The sequence below is a fragment of the Musa acuminata genome, chromosome BXJ1-6 (assembly GCF_036884655.1).
Source record: "Musa acuminata AAA Group cultivar baxijiao chromosome BXJ1-6, Cavendish_Baxijiao_AAA, whole genome shotgun sequence".
NCBI lineage: Eukaryota > Viridiplantae > Streptophyta > Magnoliopsida > Zingiberales > Musaceae > Musa > Musa acuminata.
Window position 1 is genome coordinate 5,238,426 of NC_088332.1, and position 14,625 is coordinate 5,253,050.

Sequence of the window (14,625 nt, forward strand, 5' to 3'; positions counted from 1 at the left end):
CTACTCCACTTTTGGCTTCCTCCACCGACGAGGTCACCGACGTCAACTAGAGGCCTTCCTTCAATAGGCGAAGGCCAACTGCCCTTTTACAGTTTCTCTCCTTTTGACAGGCTCAGGAGACAACCTTTATAGACCTTTCTCTCCTCACTTTACAACTCAAAACTTGAAGAACAGAAGGAGGAGACTTAAAGGCTTTACAACACTTTTGAGCTCTTAGAATCACAGAAAAGATCAAGATTTCGGTGTTGGTCTGTATCTTTTCAGTGCTGAATGGGTGGGGTATTTATAGGCCCCAACCCAATTCAAATTTGGAGCTCAAAACGATCAAATCCCGGAATTCCGGGATCTGGCGGTTGCACCTCCTGACTGGAGAGGTTGCACCGCCTGGCAGAGCTCGAAGACTGAGCCTAGGCGGTGCCATCTCTTGATTGAGGCGGTTGCACCTCTCTGCCAGAGCTCGAAGACCGAGCTCAGGCGGTGCCACCTCTTTGTCAGGGAGGTTGCACCGCCCAGTCTAGCTCGAAGACTGAGCTCAGGCGGTGCCACCTCCTGGCTGGGGAGGTTGCACCGCCCAGTCTCGCTGGGAGGCTTAGCCCAGGCGGTGCCACCTCCTGGCCTAGGCGATTGCACCTCCTGGTGCAATCAGGGTCCGAATGGTTAGCTCCATTCGGCCCAATTTCAGTCTTTCAGGGGCCCAATTGCCCCAAGATTAAGCTAATGGGATCACCTCCCATTTTCCAACTTAATCAACGTGCTAACTACGATTAGATCTAAGACAATTTCTGCAGCTTTGCTTCGGTGCGTCAATCGCTTCTTCCGGCGAGTTTCCGGCGAACTTCCGTCGATCATCCGATGAACCCTCGGTGATGCTCCTGCGGACTTCCGGTAAACTCCTGGACTTTGCGACGATCCACTTGGCGAGTTCCGACGAGCTTCGCTTGGCAAGCTTCTGGACTTCTCGGATCTGTTCTCGCAGAACCTCCGACGACCGTCCGAACTTCCGTCGAACTCTCGGACTCCCAACGTGATCATGAACTTGACTCCGGTGCAACTCCTGCTGCTTGTCTAACTTTCATCGTAGTTAATCCTGCACACTCAAAAACAAAACTTCGATCGAGACAATTAATCCTAAGCGATTAACCAAGTTGTCCGGCATGTCATTGGTCCCTCGACGCTTCGTCTGATTCTTCGGCGCATCGTCCTTTCCTGCGGCCTATTGCCCAATCGGCCAGTTGGCTCCGCAACTCCGATATCCTTGGCACAATACCCGCTCTTCTTGGCCCGATGCCCGAGTCCACGGCCCGAAGTCTTCTGTCGATACGTCGACCGATCCACCGGCCCGACGTCCAATCTTCTGACATGTTCCTCCGGCACAACATGATTTTCCTGCTTTAATTGTCTCATCCTGATCAAAGCATCCTACGTCACTCAAAACGCAGATTAAATCATAAACATATATCAAGTAGTTTCATCATCAAAATACGAGATTCAACAGAAGTGAGTGAGAGCTGGACCACCACGTTGTAGGGTGGCGGGTGAGGGTGTAGGAGAGGATTAGGAGACCATTGCGTGCACAACGTTAGATCAGTCAACACACATCCACACGAGGTAGGATAGGAAGCTCTTGAGCTCGTTGTTAGCAATGGAGAGACTGCATGTATATGATGCTCTGTTAGGTAGCAGTGGCTCAATGCTGTTCTTGGTGGTCACTTCCATGACGACGCCTCATCTCGTCATTGATGGTGATCTCAATTATTTTAAAACTTAAATTATATATTATTATATTAATAATTTATTATGAGCCAACATGCTACGTAAGTAAACTCTAACATCTATTAACTCAGATTTGACGGAAGAGACATGTATACTATGTTTTTTAAAATATATAAATTATTTTAAATATAAATAAATTATTAGGGTTTAAGTGGTTCATGATCAAAATCATAATAGTTAAAATGAATCTTAATTTTTTTAACTTAAATTATATATATTATTATATTAATAATTTATTATGAGTTATGTTATATAAAAAATAATAATTTAGATATGAATAAATTATAAAATAAACCTTTTTAGCCCTAAAAAGTATTATTGTTTACCTCGCTTCGAACATAACTATTATGTCAGCGATTAGTTCCCACAGTCACTTTTTTCATGGAATTGACCTAAGAACCTGGAACGATTGATTGGCAGCACGGAAAGAGACAATGGCTTTTGTGGTGCTGATCAGGCGGCATCTCTGTAGATCTTGAGGCCGCGCCGTGAGGGCAGAGAGGTCCTCGTTAAACCCTTGACCGATTGCCCTCTCGTCTGTTGTGTTCTCTTCGATCATTCTTCTTCTGCATTTTCCGGGTGAGTTTCGACGAAGCTTTGACGAATCGTGCATATTCTTGTGTTTGTGTTCATGTTGCTGGTTCGGATTTTTCATCTAATGTGGTTGTATGTCATGATCTAATGTTTGGTCTCTCTTGCTTTCTGTTGTTGTTTGAGTTTGAAGACCACGATTTGGACAGCTACCCCAAATGGGGTAAATGTTCTAAGCACATTACCTAATCACTGTGAGAGACCACTATTTCTCTCTCTGTTTTGGTTTTCTTTCTGTTGTCATTTGGACAGCTACCCTAAATGTGGTAAATGTTCTGAGCACATTACCTAGTCACTGCGAGAGACCACGACGAACGACGGCGACGACGTTCTGAGCACATTACCTGTTCTTGTATCGGGCGACGACGTCTTCCTCTCCGTCGGCAAACGGCAGTATCTTCCTTCGGCGAGAGGCTTCCGTGCGATCTCCGGCGGGCTCTTATTCGGTAACTCTATCTCGTTCTCTCTTCTCCTTCGTCATCGCCCTCCTCCCCCTCCCCCGGACCCCGACGGAACCCCTCTCCTTCCTCCTCCGCCGTAGCCGCGTCCCCCTGAGTTCCCCCTCCTTAGCTGTCCCCCGAGTTGTTTCCGTGGGGAACGTTCTCTTTCTCCATCTCGGATATTTGGTCCCCCACACAACCGGTTCTTTGTCCGCCCTCAGTAAAATGTTGCATATGGATTCCCACTCTGTGCGATTCTATTTTTGTTTTTTATCCTCTGATTGCTCGCCTTGCTCCTCCTCCCTGCTCTCGGATCCTGGCAGCCCCTTCTCCTTCCTCCTCCTCCTCCTCCCTCTTCCCCTCCTAACCGACAGAAACCCCTCCCATGCTCCAACAGCTCCCTCTCCCTCCTCCGCCTTCTACTCCTCCTCCCTGCTTCCCTTCCAACCGACAGCAACCCACCTCTCACATACCCCGACAGCCCCCTCTCCTCCTCCAACGAGAGCTCCTTCCTTCCCTCCCAACTGACTGCAACCCCCTCTCCATCCTCCGCCACCTATGTTCTTTTTTTCGTTTTTGTTAATATAGCATGTGAATTTTGTAAATGATTGAATTTGTCATTGGCTCCTTGCTACTTCATAGTTTTGTCACTTTTGTCATTATATTTTGATAATATAATTTATTACTTTAAATGAATCTAATTTGATGTATTATTTTTTTTAGTTATCATATTTATTAATAATGATATACAATTTTAAAATTTTAATATCCAGGGCACCTCGGTGCACTTGGGCGATCGCTAGCAACTCAGGTGTTTTGCCACCTTGGCACCAATTAGTTCCTAGCATCTTTGACTACACTTGACTACACTGGTAATATTTTGTCTTGACCATTGAGCTATAACGGTGCTAATTCAGAACTGTTCTCATTACTGATTTCGTTCTTTTAGAAATCATTGTTCATTAGTGTGAATTGGACCACCCATTTAATAGGAACAATTTGACAGTAAAAGTGCATGTTAATTGTTTGCTTTGTTAGCAAAGTGAAAAACCTTTCTAAATGGTCAACACTTCCAATTATATTGGAATAAATTTTAGAATGTTTATAAAACAGTCTAAGTTTCCATTCTTTAACTGGTTGTGTCTTTGATCCTGGTATTATCATTTACTTCAACAAGTTTTAGATTGTAAAACCTTTTTCCCCTAGTGGTTAGCGTCTAAAAGAACTGGATCTATCTTATCATCTATTTAATCTTGCACTACACATCAAAAGTTATACTTGATCCATTGGATAATTATTATGCCTTAGGTCATGTTTTTATTCTCAAATTGGCTCACTAGAGAATCACAATGTAGATTTGTTAATCTATATAAACTTGATATGCTGTCTTATCTATACCATGGTGCGACTGTAATAATATGTTCCAGAGTATCTGTATCCAATATATGGCATATCAAATGAACTAAATTTAAGAAACTTAGCAAATTTTATGCTGTGTGATTATGCAAATTGAATGCTATCTAGTAACAGAAATATATATTGAGATGTATGCGAGGGCAATCAGTGAGAGAAACTATAGGGGGTGTTGGTAATTAATTTGTCAATGAAACATATACCAGCTGCAGCAATTTAATTTTCAAAAATATAGAAATCTGCAGAAATTTTCCTTTTTTTACTTTTCACAAAATTATCAATACATATAGACGGACACATACTTATATGGTCAAGATATATTAATTTGAATGTGGCCAGAATCAATTTTTTTAGGCAACATGTAGGACATGCATGAAACCACAATTACATTTTCATGTATATACCAATTTGAATCTAGCCTAGAATCATTTTTTCAGACAACATGTGGGACATGCATCATACCACAATTGCAGCTTTGTGACATGCCTTTAGCAATAGTTCCTCTCTGATATTGATTGTTCTGACTCAACCTGATAACCTACTAACCCAAGCCACTTTTATTGTCCTTATGATTGTGCCTGTGGTCTCTGGCCATTCTTTTGAAATACATTTGAACTTGAATATGAAATGTTTTCTGAAGCCGGGACTCAGAATATGAGATACTTATATTTTTTTTGGAAGTCAAATGAGTTAATCATATTATTTTTGGTTTGAACTAATATGCTTGTAATTTTTTAGTTGAGTGACCTTCAGATTTCTGAATTAACTGCATGTCTCACATATTTATGTACACTTCTTTTCTTGTTCTTGGTTACTAATGGTTAAAAAAAAAAACTTTCTAACATATTAAAGCACACTACTTTTTAGAGAGATGCATTTTCAAGGACACAAGAGGAGGAAAATTAACAATGAGGATAGCAACGATAATTGCATATCAAATTTGAAAACTCCACCTCTTAACTATGGAAAGATTGGAGGCTCTTCTAAGGTTATTGACTACTCAAATGATTTTGCTTTAACCAATTTTCTGGAAAGGTTAGAAGATGGTAAGTATGGGAGTGTAACCAAAGAATATGAAGCTCTTCATTCTCAGAGGATGCAGGTAATCAATTTTTTATCTGCGTTACAGCCAAGTATAGCATCTAGAACTTTTCAGGGTGGTGGAAGCACTTCTGCTAATTTATCAACAAGGCAGAATCAGATGAAGTCAGGTCAACATGGTGATAACTTATCTCATGATATAATCGATCTGGAAGTTGATACCATGGAAGGTGCTGCTAACCCTGTCAGAATACCTGTAGAACAGACACATGATGCTGTTGGGAATATCTCACTACATTCCAGTGATTTTGAGTCTGTAACGTGGAAGGGAAAGTCAGATGCTGCACGTGGCCCATTGAATACACCCCCAGTAGATGAAGACAACAAAGAGGAAACCACAGTCATAATTGTAGATTCAGACGAAGAAGATGCAAGCCATCAAGGCAAAACAAAATATGATTGCCACCCTGATCATGAGGTCTTGGAATTTGGAGCGTCACTGGCAAGTCAAATCCAGAAGCACATATCACGAGCCAGCAAGTTAGCACAAGAAGTTAACTTGTATCAACTAGTTCCATATGACCAAGGAATTGGAAGATCAGTGTGTACTACTAATTTTAAACCAAACTGGCAGCCTTCTGTTCATTTTGAAAAGGTGGTCTTACAGACAGTCGATGAGAAGCAGCGTTTTCAAGATGTTGTTGTAAGTATTCGGTGTATTACCTTGAAGCAATTACTTCAATTTGCACAGATATGATGTGCATGCGTGGCCATCTCTTAACCTTCATGTCCCTACATTGTTACCTTTACTTGCCAAAAATGTACAGTTATTATATTTGGAAAGGACATATAGAAAATTGAATTCTACATTATTTGACCTAAAGAAAGTGGTGACCCAAGTCAGATCTGGATGTTTTGAACTAGATAATTTGACGGTGCAAGACAAACTTATAAAAACTCATGTGCATTCTTTGAAGAAGAAAGGTTTTCATTTGCATAGATATTTTAGCTTGACCCCTTCTTGTTGACATACTGTTTCTGGTTAATTCTCAGAATTATTCGTGATATCGTCTATCTCAGTTTCATGATATTAAAGATTGAAACACAATCTTTGTCATATGCCATATCTGTGTAGTTATGCAGTCTGTAGCAGACATCCACTGAGAATGCATGCCAATTAGCTCTCTAGAAATGAAATATACTAATAATTATGGGTGAATTTATACTGAAAGTCCATCAACTAGGAACCAGCTGGTATTTTAACTTGGTTGTATGTGCCCATATGTAGTATTTTCTAAATGTCTAGAACAATTCTCTTCAAATAAAGAAGGATCATCGGTTACATGTCATAGAAACAAGCTGGATCTTGCAGCAAATGGACAGTAAATCTGCAAAAAGTTGACAGGCTCAAGGAAGCTAGAAATTGTTGTCTGAACTTCGAAAAGAAGTATTCATGAAATTTGAGTGTAAAATAACATGTGATTAGTAGATACTCTGGTTCTTTGTCTTTGAAAATGAGGTTCATGATAGTATCTTATCTTCTAGTAACTCAGGGGCCAAAGTGAAATAATATGTTAATGTAAAATGGGGTAACTCCACATTGTGTGCTTTGGAATGGCCATAGTTCTGTAACTTTTCTTTGTGGTGTTCTCCTAGGAATGAGATAGAAACAAAAGCTACTGGAACTTTTGATTCTTTAGGAAATAAGGTGTCCTTCAAGAAAGAAAAGGGAGAGAAGAGAGAGACGAAAAGAGAAGAAAGATAAAGAGGAACTCTATAACAGCGAGTATTATCAAGTTTAGAACTCGATTTTATAGTCCTGAGGGCCATAGATCAATTTTATTTGTGGACTCCTTTTCATTGTATCTGATACCTATGTCATACAGGATTAATAGGGCCTGGATGATCATCCAATGTTGACCTTCTGGTGCTGGTCGCATAGCCTTGGATGACCAGGCTTAGGTCACCCTTCTTAGTCTCTAACTAGGAGTCCAAAAAGGCTTAAACTCGTTTGAGTTGACCTTCCTGTGTGATTTATTGTCAATTTGACTAACTTTGGTGCAAACTCAAAGTGAAAGAAGGTTGTTTGGACTGCTGTCATCCTACCTCCAATAGACTAGGCCTTGTTACCCGGTCAATCCCTATACAATTATAGTGACCTCTGGAGGTGCCACTTGTGTAGCATCTCCATCGTACATGCAACACTTCTTAAATTAGCATCTATTACAACTTTCTTTGGTATTTCTTAAACTCTGAGACGTGGAAGGGATCATGGATGTAAGCATTTACTATCAACTGGAACCTATAACCTTTTGATCCTATAAGTGTACAACCACATTGAATGGGCCATAGAATCGAAGACAATTTGTGCTATGGCTTGTTTTACCCAGAATGGCTCTATCTATGGTATCTTGGTAGCTTTAATACAACCCAGCTACCCATTTAATATTCTTTCTCCTTTTGCAACCAAGTTAGGTAAGGAAGGGCAGTAGCCCCAAACATACTGCTATGCAACCAAGGGCTTGTCAGCCAGCAGTTTTATACTCCAAGAAGGAGTTCTAAAAGGCTTAAATCTTCATTTCAATTGTCCATCTCCCAGTGTCATTTGGAGTCAATCTGGTAAGTTTGGTGTCATTAGGACTTTCCAATTGAAGATAAGGCTGTACTATTTTGTCTCAGTCCTAGTCTTTTGTAGAAATTTGAACTTTGTTGACTTACCGATTAGTCAAATTATGATAATATGGGACTGCTGCAACTAGAAATGTCGGACAAGTCAAAACTTGTTTACCCAGATAAAACATAATCAAGTTCTCTGAATCATGCTGCACCAGATAAAGAGCTTACATTGAAATCTTGTTGATGCAACTTTTTCGTGCAAATAAGAAAGCCTGATATTATATTCTGAATAATTTAATCATGCTTGTGGTGAGGCTCTTATCTTTTGCTTGTTCTTACTTGAGATGCTTTTGTTACCTATTCGAGATTTAGAAAACCACCTCGATACATATATTTTGTGTTTCCATATCACTTCTATGAGTTTCTAGGTTTATTTTTATCAGTGATTTTTTCAAGAAATTTGCATCTAACTTCCTGCTTAAATCCTGGTCCAATTTTTTTAGTTGAGGCAGAAGCAATTGCCATTTATGAAGTTAGTTCAGCTATATAATATTTTTATTGATTTTGCATTGCAAGATTATGATATTTGATTTTATGCTTGTGCATCATTTTAGGATGAAAAGAATATGGAAATGAGATGTGAGAGACAAGCTGCTGAAGCTCCTAATGTAGTAAAGACTCTGTATTCTAATGCTGAAATGAATAAAGAGAATGAATGTGATGGCAATCCAAAATTTGTTTCCTCTACGGCAATCGAAGATATCTCATCAGGCATGGGAAGCCTTTATGAAGTTGACAAAGTATCATCACAAAGTGATGGTCTGGAAGATCTTTGGAAAGACATGTCATTAGCAATGGAATATTCAAAGGTTATTATGTTGCTATTTTCTATTTCCTTTGTTGCATATTCTTTCACAATTAGCTTTGTATTTGTGGTTTATTTTGCAATTTCCATGTTGCATCGTTGAACAAAAATGACTTTCCTTCAGGTAACTACTTTTCTATAGGATTATATTTGAGTTAATTAATATTTGAAGAACTGTAGGGTGCAGGTGCTTGTATTGATGAAAAACTAATTAAATGAATAATTGAAAGGTCCAGATTTAGTCAGTTTGTTTACCATGATCTAGAGAATTATACTCAAGTTTCTTCCTGCAAGAGTCAATGAACTTAAGTGACAAGGCCTTTTAATTCGATGCTAGTCATGGGCAAGTGCTTGAAGTCAAACCTATCATCTTTAACAAGTTATATTATTACAGCAAGTAATGTAGTGGCTTATAACCTTTAAGGAGTGAGCTTTCTTAACATGGTCTAAAATGCTTCAACGCTTACTGTCTTAACATAAAGATCCATTCTTTCTTTGTTATCCAGTGGAACAATATTGAGGTGCCCATCAACCAAATCTTCCCCACTTGTATCCTTATGATGATCATCCTTGTTAGGTCCCCAGTCACATCCTTGATGACATCTTCTTTGTCAGGTCAGTAGTAGCTTAGGATGTTTGTTTGGGCTCCCTTTTTGGGACTTCAGACTTTATATTAAGCCCCTGTTATTGCATCCACAAGGAAACCTTCACCGTGATTTATGTTAATTAATGCACCATGGATGTGTCCTGGCACAAGTTTCAAGTAGTGAATACATGGTCGTGTAATAATTTATTCTTTTTTCTTTGTTATCAAACTATTATATTACGGCATATATCCTCATTGATATTTATATAATTACTAGTAATGGATTTGTATTGGGATTCAAGTTCTCTCACTTTTTCCTTTACCACATACTTTTAATAGCATGATACATGTAGAAATTATAAACTGTTTGATACTAGAACTTACATAACAGAAGCTAAAAGATTCAAATTTGTTAAAAGGTATGATATCAGTTTATTGGGTAATATAATGACGTATATCACCTAATATTATTGAATTAATAATAAAAAACAAATACGAATTGGTAGCTTGATATATGTCATAGCACTGAACTATATGGTCAGATATCATCATTGGTCAGACCAGTAATACTAGCCGGTATACTGGTCCGACATATACTTGAGATTAGTCAAGTATAAATTGATCAGCCAAGTATACTCAGCGTATGCTAGAACATGTCTATTTGAGATTAGTCAAAGAAGCCATAGCGTCAATTCGATTATAGATTTTATGAGCATATCCTGTATGGTATATGTTGAAGTTAATCCAGAGAGTGCCATAGGGTTGTAATGTCTTTTTGTAGGTTCTATATAATTCTCATCAACATACATCAAACTCAATTCTTTTCCTTTAGTCTTATTGATTATCTTTTCTTTTGTATCTAGATTGATACATCAGATGATCAAGCACTTGTGCAACAAGAAGAAGAATGTAACCATTCGTACTTGCTCCAAGATGACTTTGGCCTTGTTTGTCGTATTTGTGGAGTTATTCAGAAGAGGATAGATACAATATTTGATTTCCAGTGGACGAAGGTATGTGCACCAATAATATATACATTACTTCTTGTAGAGAGATTTTTTCTGCGTACATGTTTGGATACTTATATTCAGCAAAATTTTATTCAATCAATAACATCTCTCCTATACTTTCTATAATTAGGCCTTGAAGAGTGTATCATCTGTAATTGTAAATGCATTCTTAAGCAATCGTGCCATTTGACATCTTGTAGTGTTTGTCTCTATCAGGGATCACAACATGATACAATTGGTTTAGAGGTAGAATAGCCTTATAGAATAGGTTCTACTTTCAAGTTAACTTATTGCCATTGTTGTCCTTTACATTATACCACACTATTGACAAATTTGCTTTGAACACATAGGGGCTAAATTATAGGTGTGAACATCAATACCACCTTGTGCTAGTCCACTGATGCCAAATTTGGTGAGTGCCTACTATCTATTAAAGCTAATGGTGCATAATGTTAATGCATCTTGCTAACCTTAATCAGCTATGGGATTTCTTGTATAATGGTCCTAACGGGGACGTTACCATTTGAATGAGGGAGATTGTGATGCTCTGATAATTGCAAACTGATACAAGAGAAAACAAAAAGTTTTAAAGAGGCATATGGTTGGCAACCTAGGTTAATAATGTTTGGTTCATTTCAGTAGGCCTACCCCATGTAAGGTATTTAGATAGTAGGCTGTTTAGGTCTGTTATACATGTTATGCAAGTGGTAGATATGGGGCTTGTAGTGCCTGAAATTTCCTTTTACTAGAGTTTAAATTATGGGCATTGTGATCTAATCTACATGGGCAAAGGAGTATAGTGTGATACCCCAACAATCTATCATCAGAGATGCAAAAGAGAGGGATTTGTGCAACTCAAGTTTACCACAACTAGAAAATTGTATCAGAATTTTGCGGCACATAGTGGCAGCTCGAAATTGTTATATGTTATTGACAATTTAGGATAGTAGTTGATTGTATTGATCCCTTTGTGTGATATCTCAACTAAGAGGAGCTTACAAAGATGCACCGACACATCTCCAACTAACTAGCTTGTCTAGAGGAGCTACCTAAAAGAACCTCAAGTCCAATTAAATAGTAGTTCATTATACTAGTTGAAAATTGTATGCTGAAATCCTTTCTATATTTCTTGTTCCTCCAGTCATGTTGCCTTTTCCTGATAAGATCATTTTCTTGGGTTTCCATTTCCTTATGTATCATTTTGTTTCATCATCTTTTTTTTTTCTTTCTATTTCAGACCATGTTCCTTAAATCTGAAGTTCTATTTGGGAATAGACAAATTGTCCAATTGTGTTGCTTTTGCTAGTTGAACCATATCATGTTAAAACAATCATATTAGAGCAGCTGCTGATTGTCATTGTTTAATGCATGGAAATATTATGGTTGTGAATAATGATTTCAATAAATTCTAGCTTCTCATGTAAAATGTTTTAGCAATTTTTGTTCATGAAATGTGTATTATCAGTTGTCTTGCTGTTTCCTTCTCAGGGCTCACGTGCAACAAGGACATACTTGACTGGACCAGGGAACTCCAAGGATCTAGTGGCTCACTACTCTGGCCTTGAAGTTTCAGAGGATGATTTTATTGCTGCCGAATTATCTATTCATCCAAGGCATCTGAAGCAAATGAAGCCGCATCAGCTAGAAGGCTTCAATTTCTTGGTTAAGAACTTGGTTACAGATAAACCAGGAGGATGTATTTTGGCTCATGCGCCGGGGTCTGGGAAAACCTTCATGCTTATAAGCTTCATCCAGAGTTTCTTGGCTAAGTATCCATTGAAGAAGCCTTTGGTTATCCTTCCTAAGGGTATTTTGCCTACATGGAAGAAAGAGTTCCAACGGTGGCAGGTTGAGGATTTACCCATCTATGATTTCTACTCCTCTAAAGCTGATAACAGATCTCAGCAATTGGAAGTGTTAAAGCTTTGGCAAGAGAATAAAAGCATTCTTTTTTTGGGTTATAAACAATTTACGAATATCATTTATGATAAAGAAAACAGCAAGGTCTCTGCTGCATGTCGGGAAATGCTGCTGAAAATCCCCAGCCTTCTGATATTGGATGAAGGCCACACTCCAAGAAATGAGGACACATTCGTGCTTGATTCACTTGCAAAGGTGCAGACTCCTCGAAAAGTAGTACTTTCAGGAACCCTATTTCAGAATCATGTTAGGGAGGTCTTCAATATTTTGAATCTTGTGCGCCCTAAGTTTTTGAGGATGGAGACTTCCCGAGTCATTGTCAAGCGAGTCCTAAGTAGAATATATATATCAGGAGGTAGAAAGCTCTCTAAGAGTAGTGTGGACAACGCTTTCTATGATTTGGTTGAGGAAACACTGCAGCATGATGAGAATTTCAAAAGAAAAGTTACTGTTATACGAGACCTTCGAGAATTAACCAAGGACGTTCTTCATTATTATAAGGGTGATTTCTTGGAAGAGCTGCCTGGTCTCGTGGATTTCACTGTCCTCTTGAACCTCAGTGCTAAGCAAAGAGTGTATGTTCAAAAACTTGCCAAGTTTGAGAAGTTCAAAAGAACCTCTATGGGTAGTGCTGTCTATATCCATCCTCACTTGTATGACACAGCAGAAAAGGCTTCTGGGGACAGGGTCGCATTTTTCAACGATGATAAGATCGATAGCTTGTTAGAATCTCTTAATATCAGAGATGGGGTTAAAACAAAATTTTTCCTCAACATTTTGTCTCTGGCTGAATCCGCTGGAGAGAAACTACTTGCTTTCAGTCAATACATTCTACCTCTAAAATTTTTGGAAAGGCTAATAGTTAAAACCAAGGGTTGGCATTTAGGAAAAGAAATTTTTATGATATCTGGTGATTCGACTTCTGAGCAAAGAGAGTGGTCGATGGAGCAATTTAACAACTCCCCTGATGCTAAGGTTTTCTTTGGTTCAATCAAGGCTTGTGGGGAAGGCATCTCACTTGTAGGTGCATCTAGAGTTGTGATCTTGGATGTTCACTTTAATCCATCTGTCACCCGCCAAGCTATTGGGCGTGCATTTCGGCCTGGCCAGCTGAAGAAAGTATATATTTACAGGTTAGTTGCAGCTGATTCTCCGGAGGAGGAATTTCATTATACCTCCTTTAGCAAGGAGTTCATCTCAAAGATGTGGTTCGAGTGGAGTGAGTATTGTGGCCATCAGAACTTTGAGTTAGACGAGGTTGATTTGGCTAGCTGTGAAGATTTGTTCTTGGAAAGTCCTATCATAGGAGAAGATATCAAGGCGGTGTACAGAAGGTTAGTTCCCGTACTTGGTCTACGTCTGAGTTATATTTTTTACTGCATTCAAATGCAATTTTTGCATGTTGTTGATTGACGTTGATATGATAATACAGGTGATTCTTTGGCTGATGCGTGGGAGAGCATACGACAGATTGTAGGATCTTCAGATGGTCTGACATTGTACATCATACCAACTCTAATTTTTTGACCTTGCAGTCTTTTTCTATAATGCACAATTTTCATATCTAGAAGTGATAAATCATGTTCTTCCCATGTTCAGGTCTTCATGGTACTTACTGGTCACATTATGAACTCTCCCTTTTCAAGATACATGTAAGAGTTTGACTTGTTGGCTGTTTGAATCGACTGCAAAGCTACTAGAGAGATGATCGGTGCTGGCGTTCTACTTCTCTTGATGATGTGTAAAAAAGATGTGTTCATGGTTGCTGATATCTGTTTTGTTCTTGTTGGTGACTGTTTGTCATCGAGATGCATTAATACTATCTACCATTTTGTTGAGTGTGCTGTTGAGCTCGCACTGTAGATGTTTTGGGATCAATAGCCCCTCTAAATGCAAGACATGTATATAAAATGACCTGTCAATGGTTAATGCCAAATATTTTGATACAATATCGCCATCTACAAGTTAATACTGTCTGATGTTAAGTCGAATATATATGTCCTTTTGGTCTACAGCTGTTGCTTATACCCTGCCGTGTTGCCATCGTCTCCCCATTTCTTGGTGTTCCGTCCTGTGAATGTTGTAGCAGACTTGAAACTCGTTCATCGAAAGAATGCGTCTATCCTCGTTTCATGGCGAAGGTGAAACATTTTTATTTGGTTTAATGTTATTTATTTAAGTTTATAATTTTTCTTATTTACACAAGCACTTCGTAATCTAAGTTTGGGTATATCTTGAATTAATTTATAAATTATCTCCTATAGTTAATTATTTTTAATATTTTAATTTTATTGATATTTTTATAATTATGAAAGTAAAACATTTAGATTTATTTATTCTAATATTATTAATTTTATGAATAAAAAATAT

General features: G+C 38.5%; 1 protein-coding gene across 9 annotated transcripts; it reads left to right on the forward strand.

Annotated features, from left to right (window-relative positions):
- The first annotated feature begins 2,161 nt into the window (after window positions 1–2,161).
- Window positions 2,162–14,204, forward strand: LOC103986954 (protein CHROMATIN REMODELING 35). 9 transcript variants are annotated; one of them, XM_065186298.1, is made up of 10 exons: window positions 2,162–2,352; window positions 2,498–2,558; window positions 2,657–2,810; window positions 3,578–3,676; window positions 5,085–5,961; window positions 8,489–8,743; window positions 10,189–10,338; window positions 11,824–13,589; window positions 13,688–13,754; window positions 13,855–14,204. In XM_065186298.1, exons 5-9 carry the CDS (start codon window positions 5,089–5,091, stop codon window positions 13,689–13,691), a joined length of 3,048 nt encoding a protein of 1,015 aa, XP_065042370.1. In that variant the 5' UTR covers window positions 2,162–2,352; window positions 2,498–2,558; window positions 2,657–2,810; window positions 3,578–3,676; window positions 5,085–5,088; the 3' UTR covers window positions 13,692–13,754; window positions 13,855–14,204. The 9 variants fall into 9 exon arrangements, with proteins under 9 accessions (XP_065042370.1, XP_018683675.2, XP_065042371.1 ...); XM_018828130.2 differs by having other exon boundaries at window positions 2,498–2,810; XM_065186299.1 differs by lacking the exon at window positions 2,498–2,558.
- The last annotated feature ends 421 nt before the right edge of the window (window positions 14,205–14,625 follow it).

Excerpts from the sequence above, each read along its gene's own strand:
- LOC103986954 (XM_018828130.2), top strand. The coding sequence starts at position 5,089 with ATGCATTTTCAAGGACACAAGAGGAGGAAAATTAACAATGAGGATAGC. Across the intron at positions 8,744-10,188 it reads TAGCAATGGAATATTCAAAG|ATTGATACATCAGATGATCA; the intron begins GTTATTATGTTG and ends TTTTGTATCTAG. Across the intron at positions 10,339-11,823 it reads TTGATTTCCAGTGGACGAAG|GGCTCACGTGCAACAAGGAC; the intron begins GTATGTGCACCA and ends TTTCCTTCTCAG.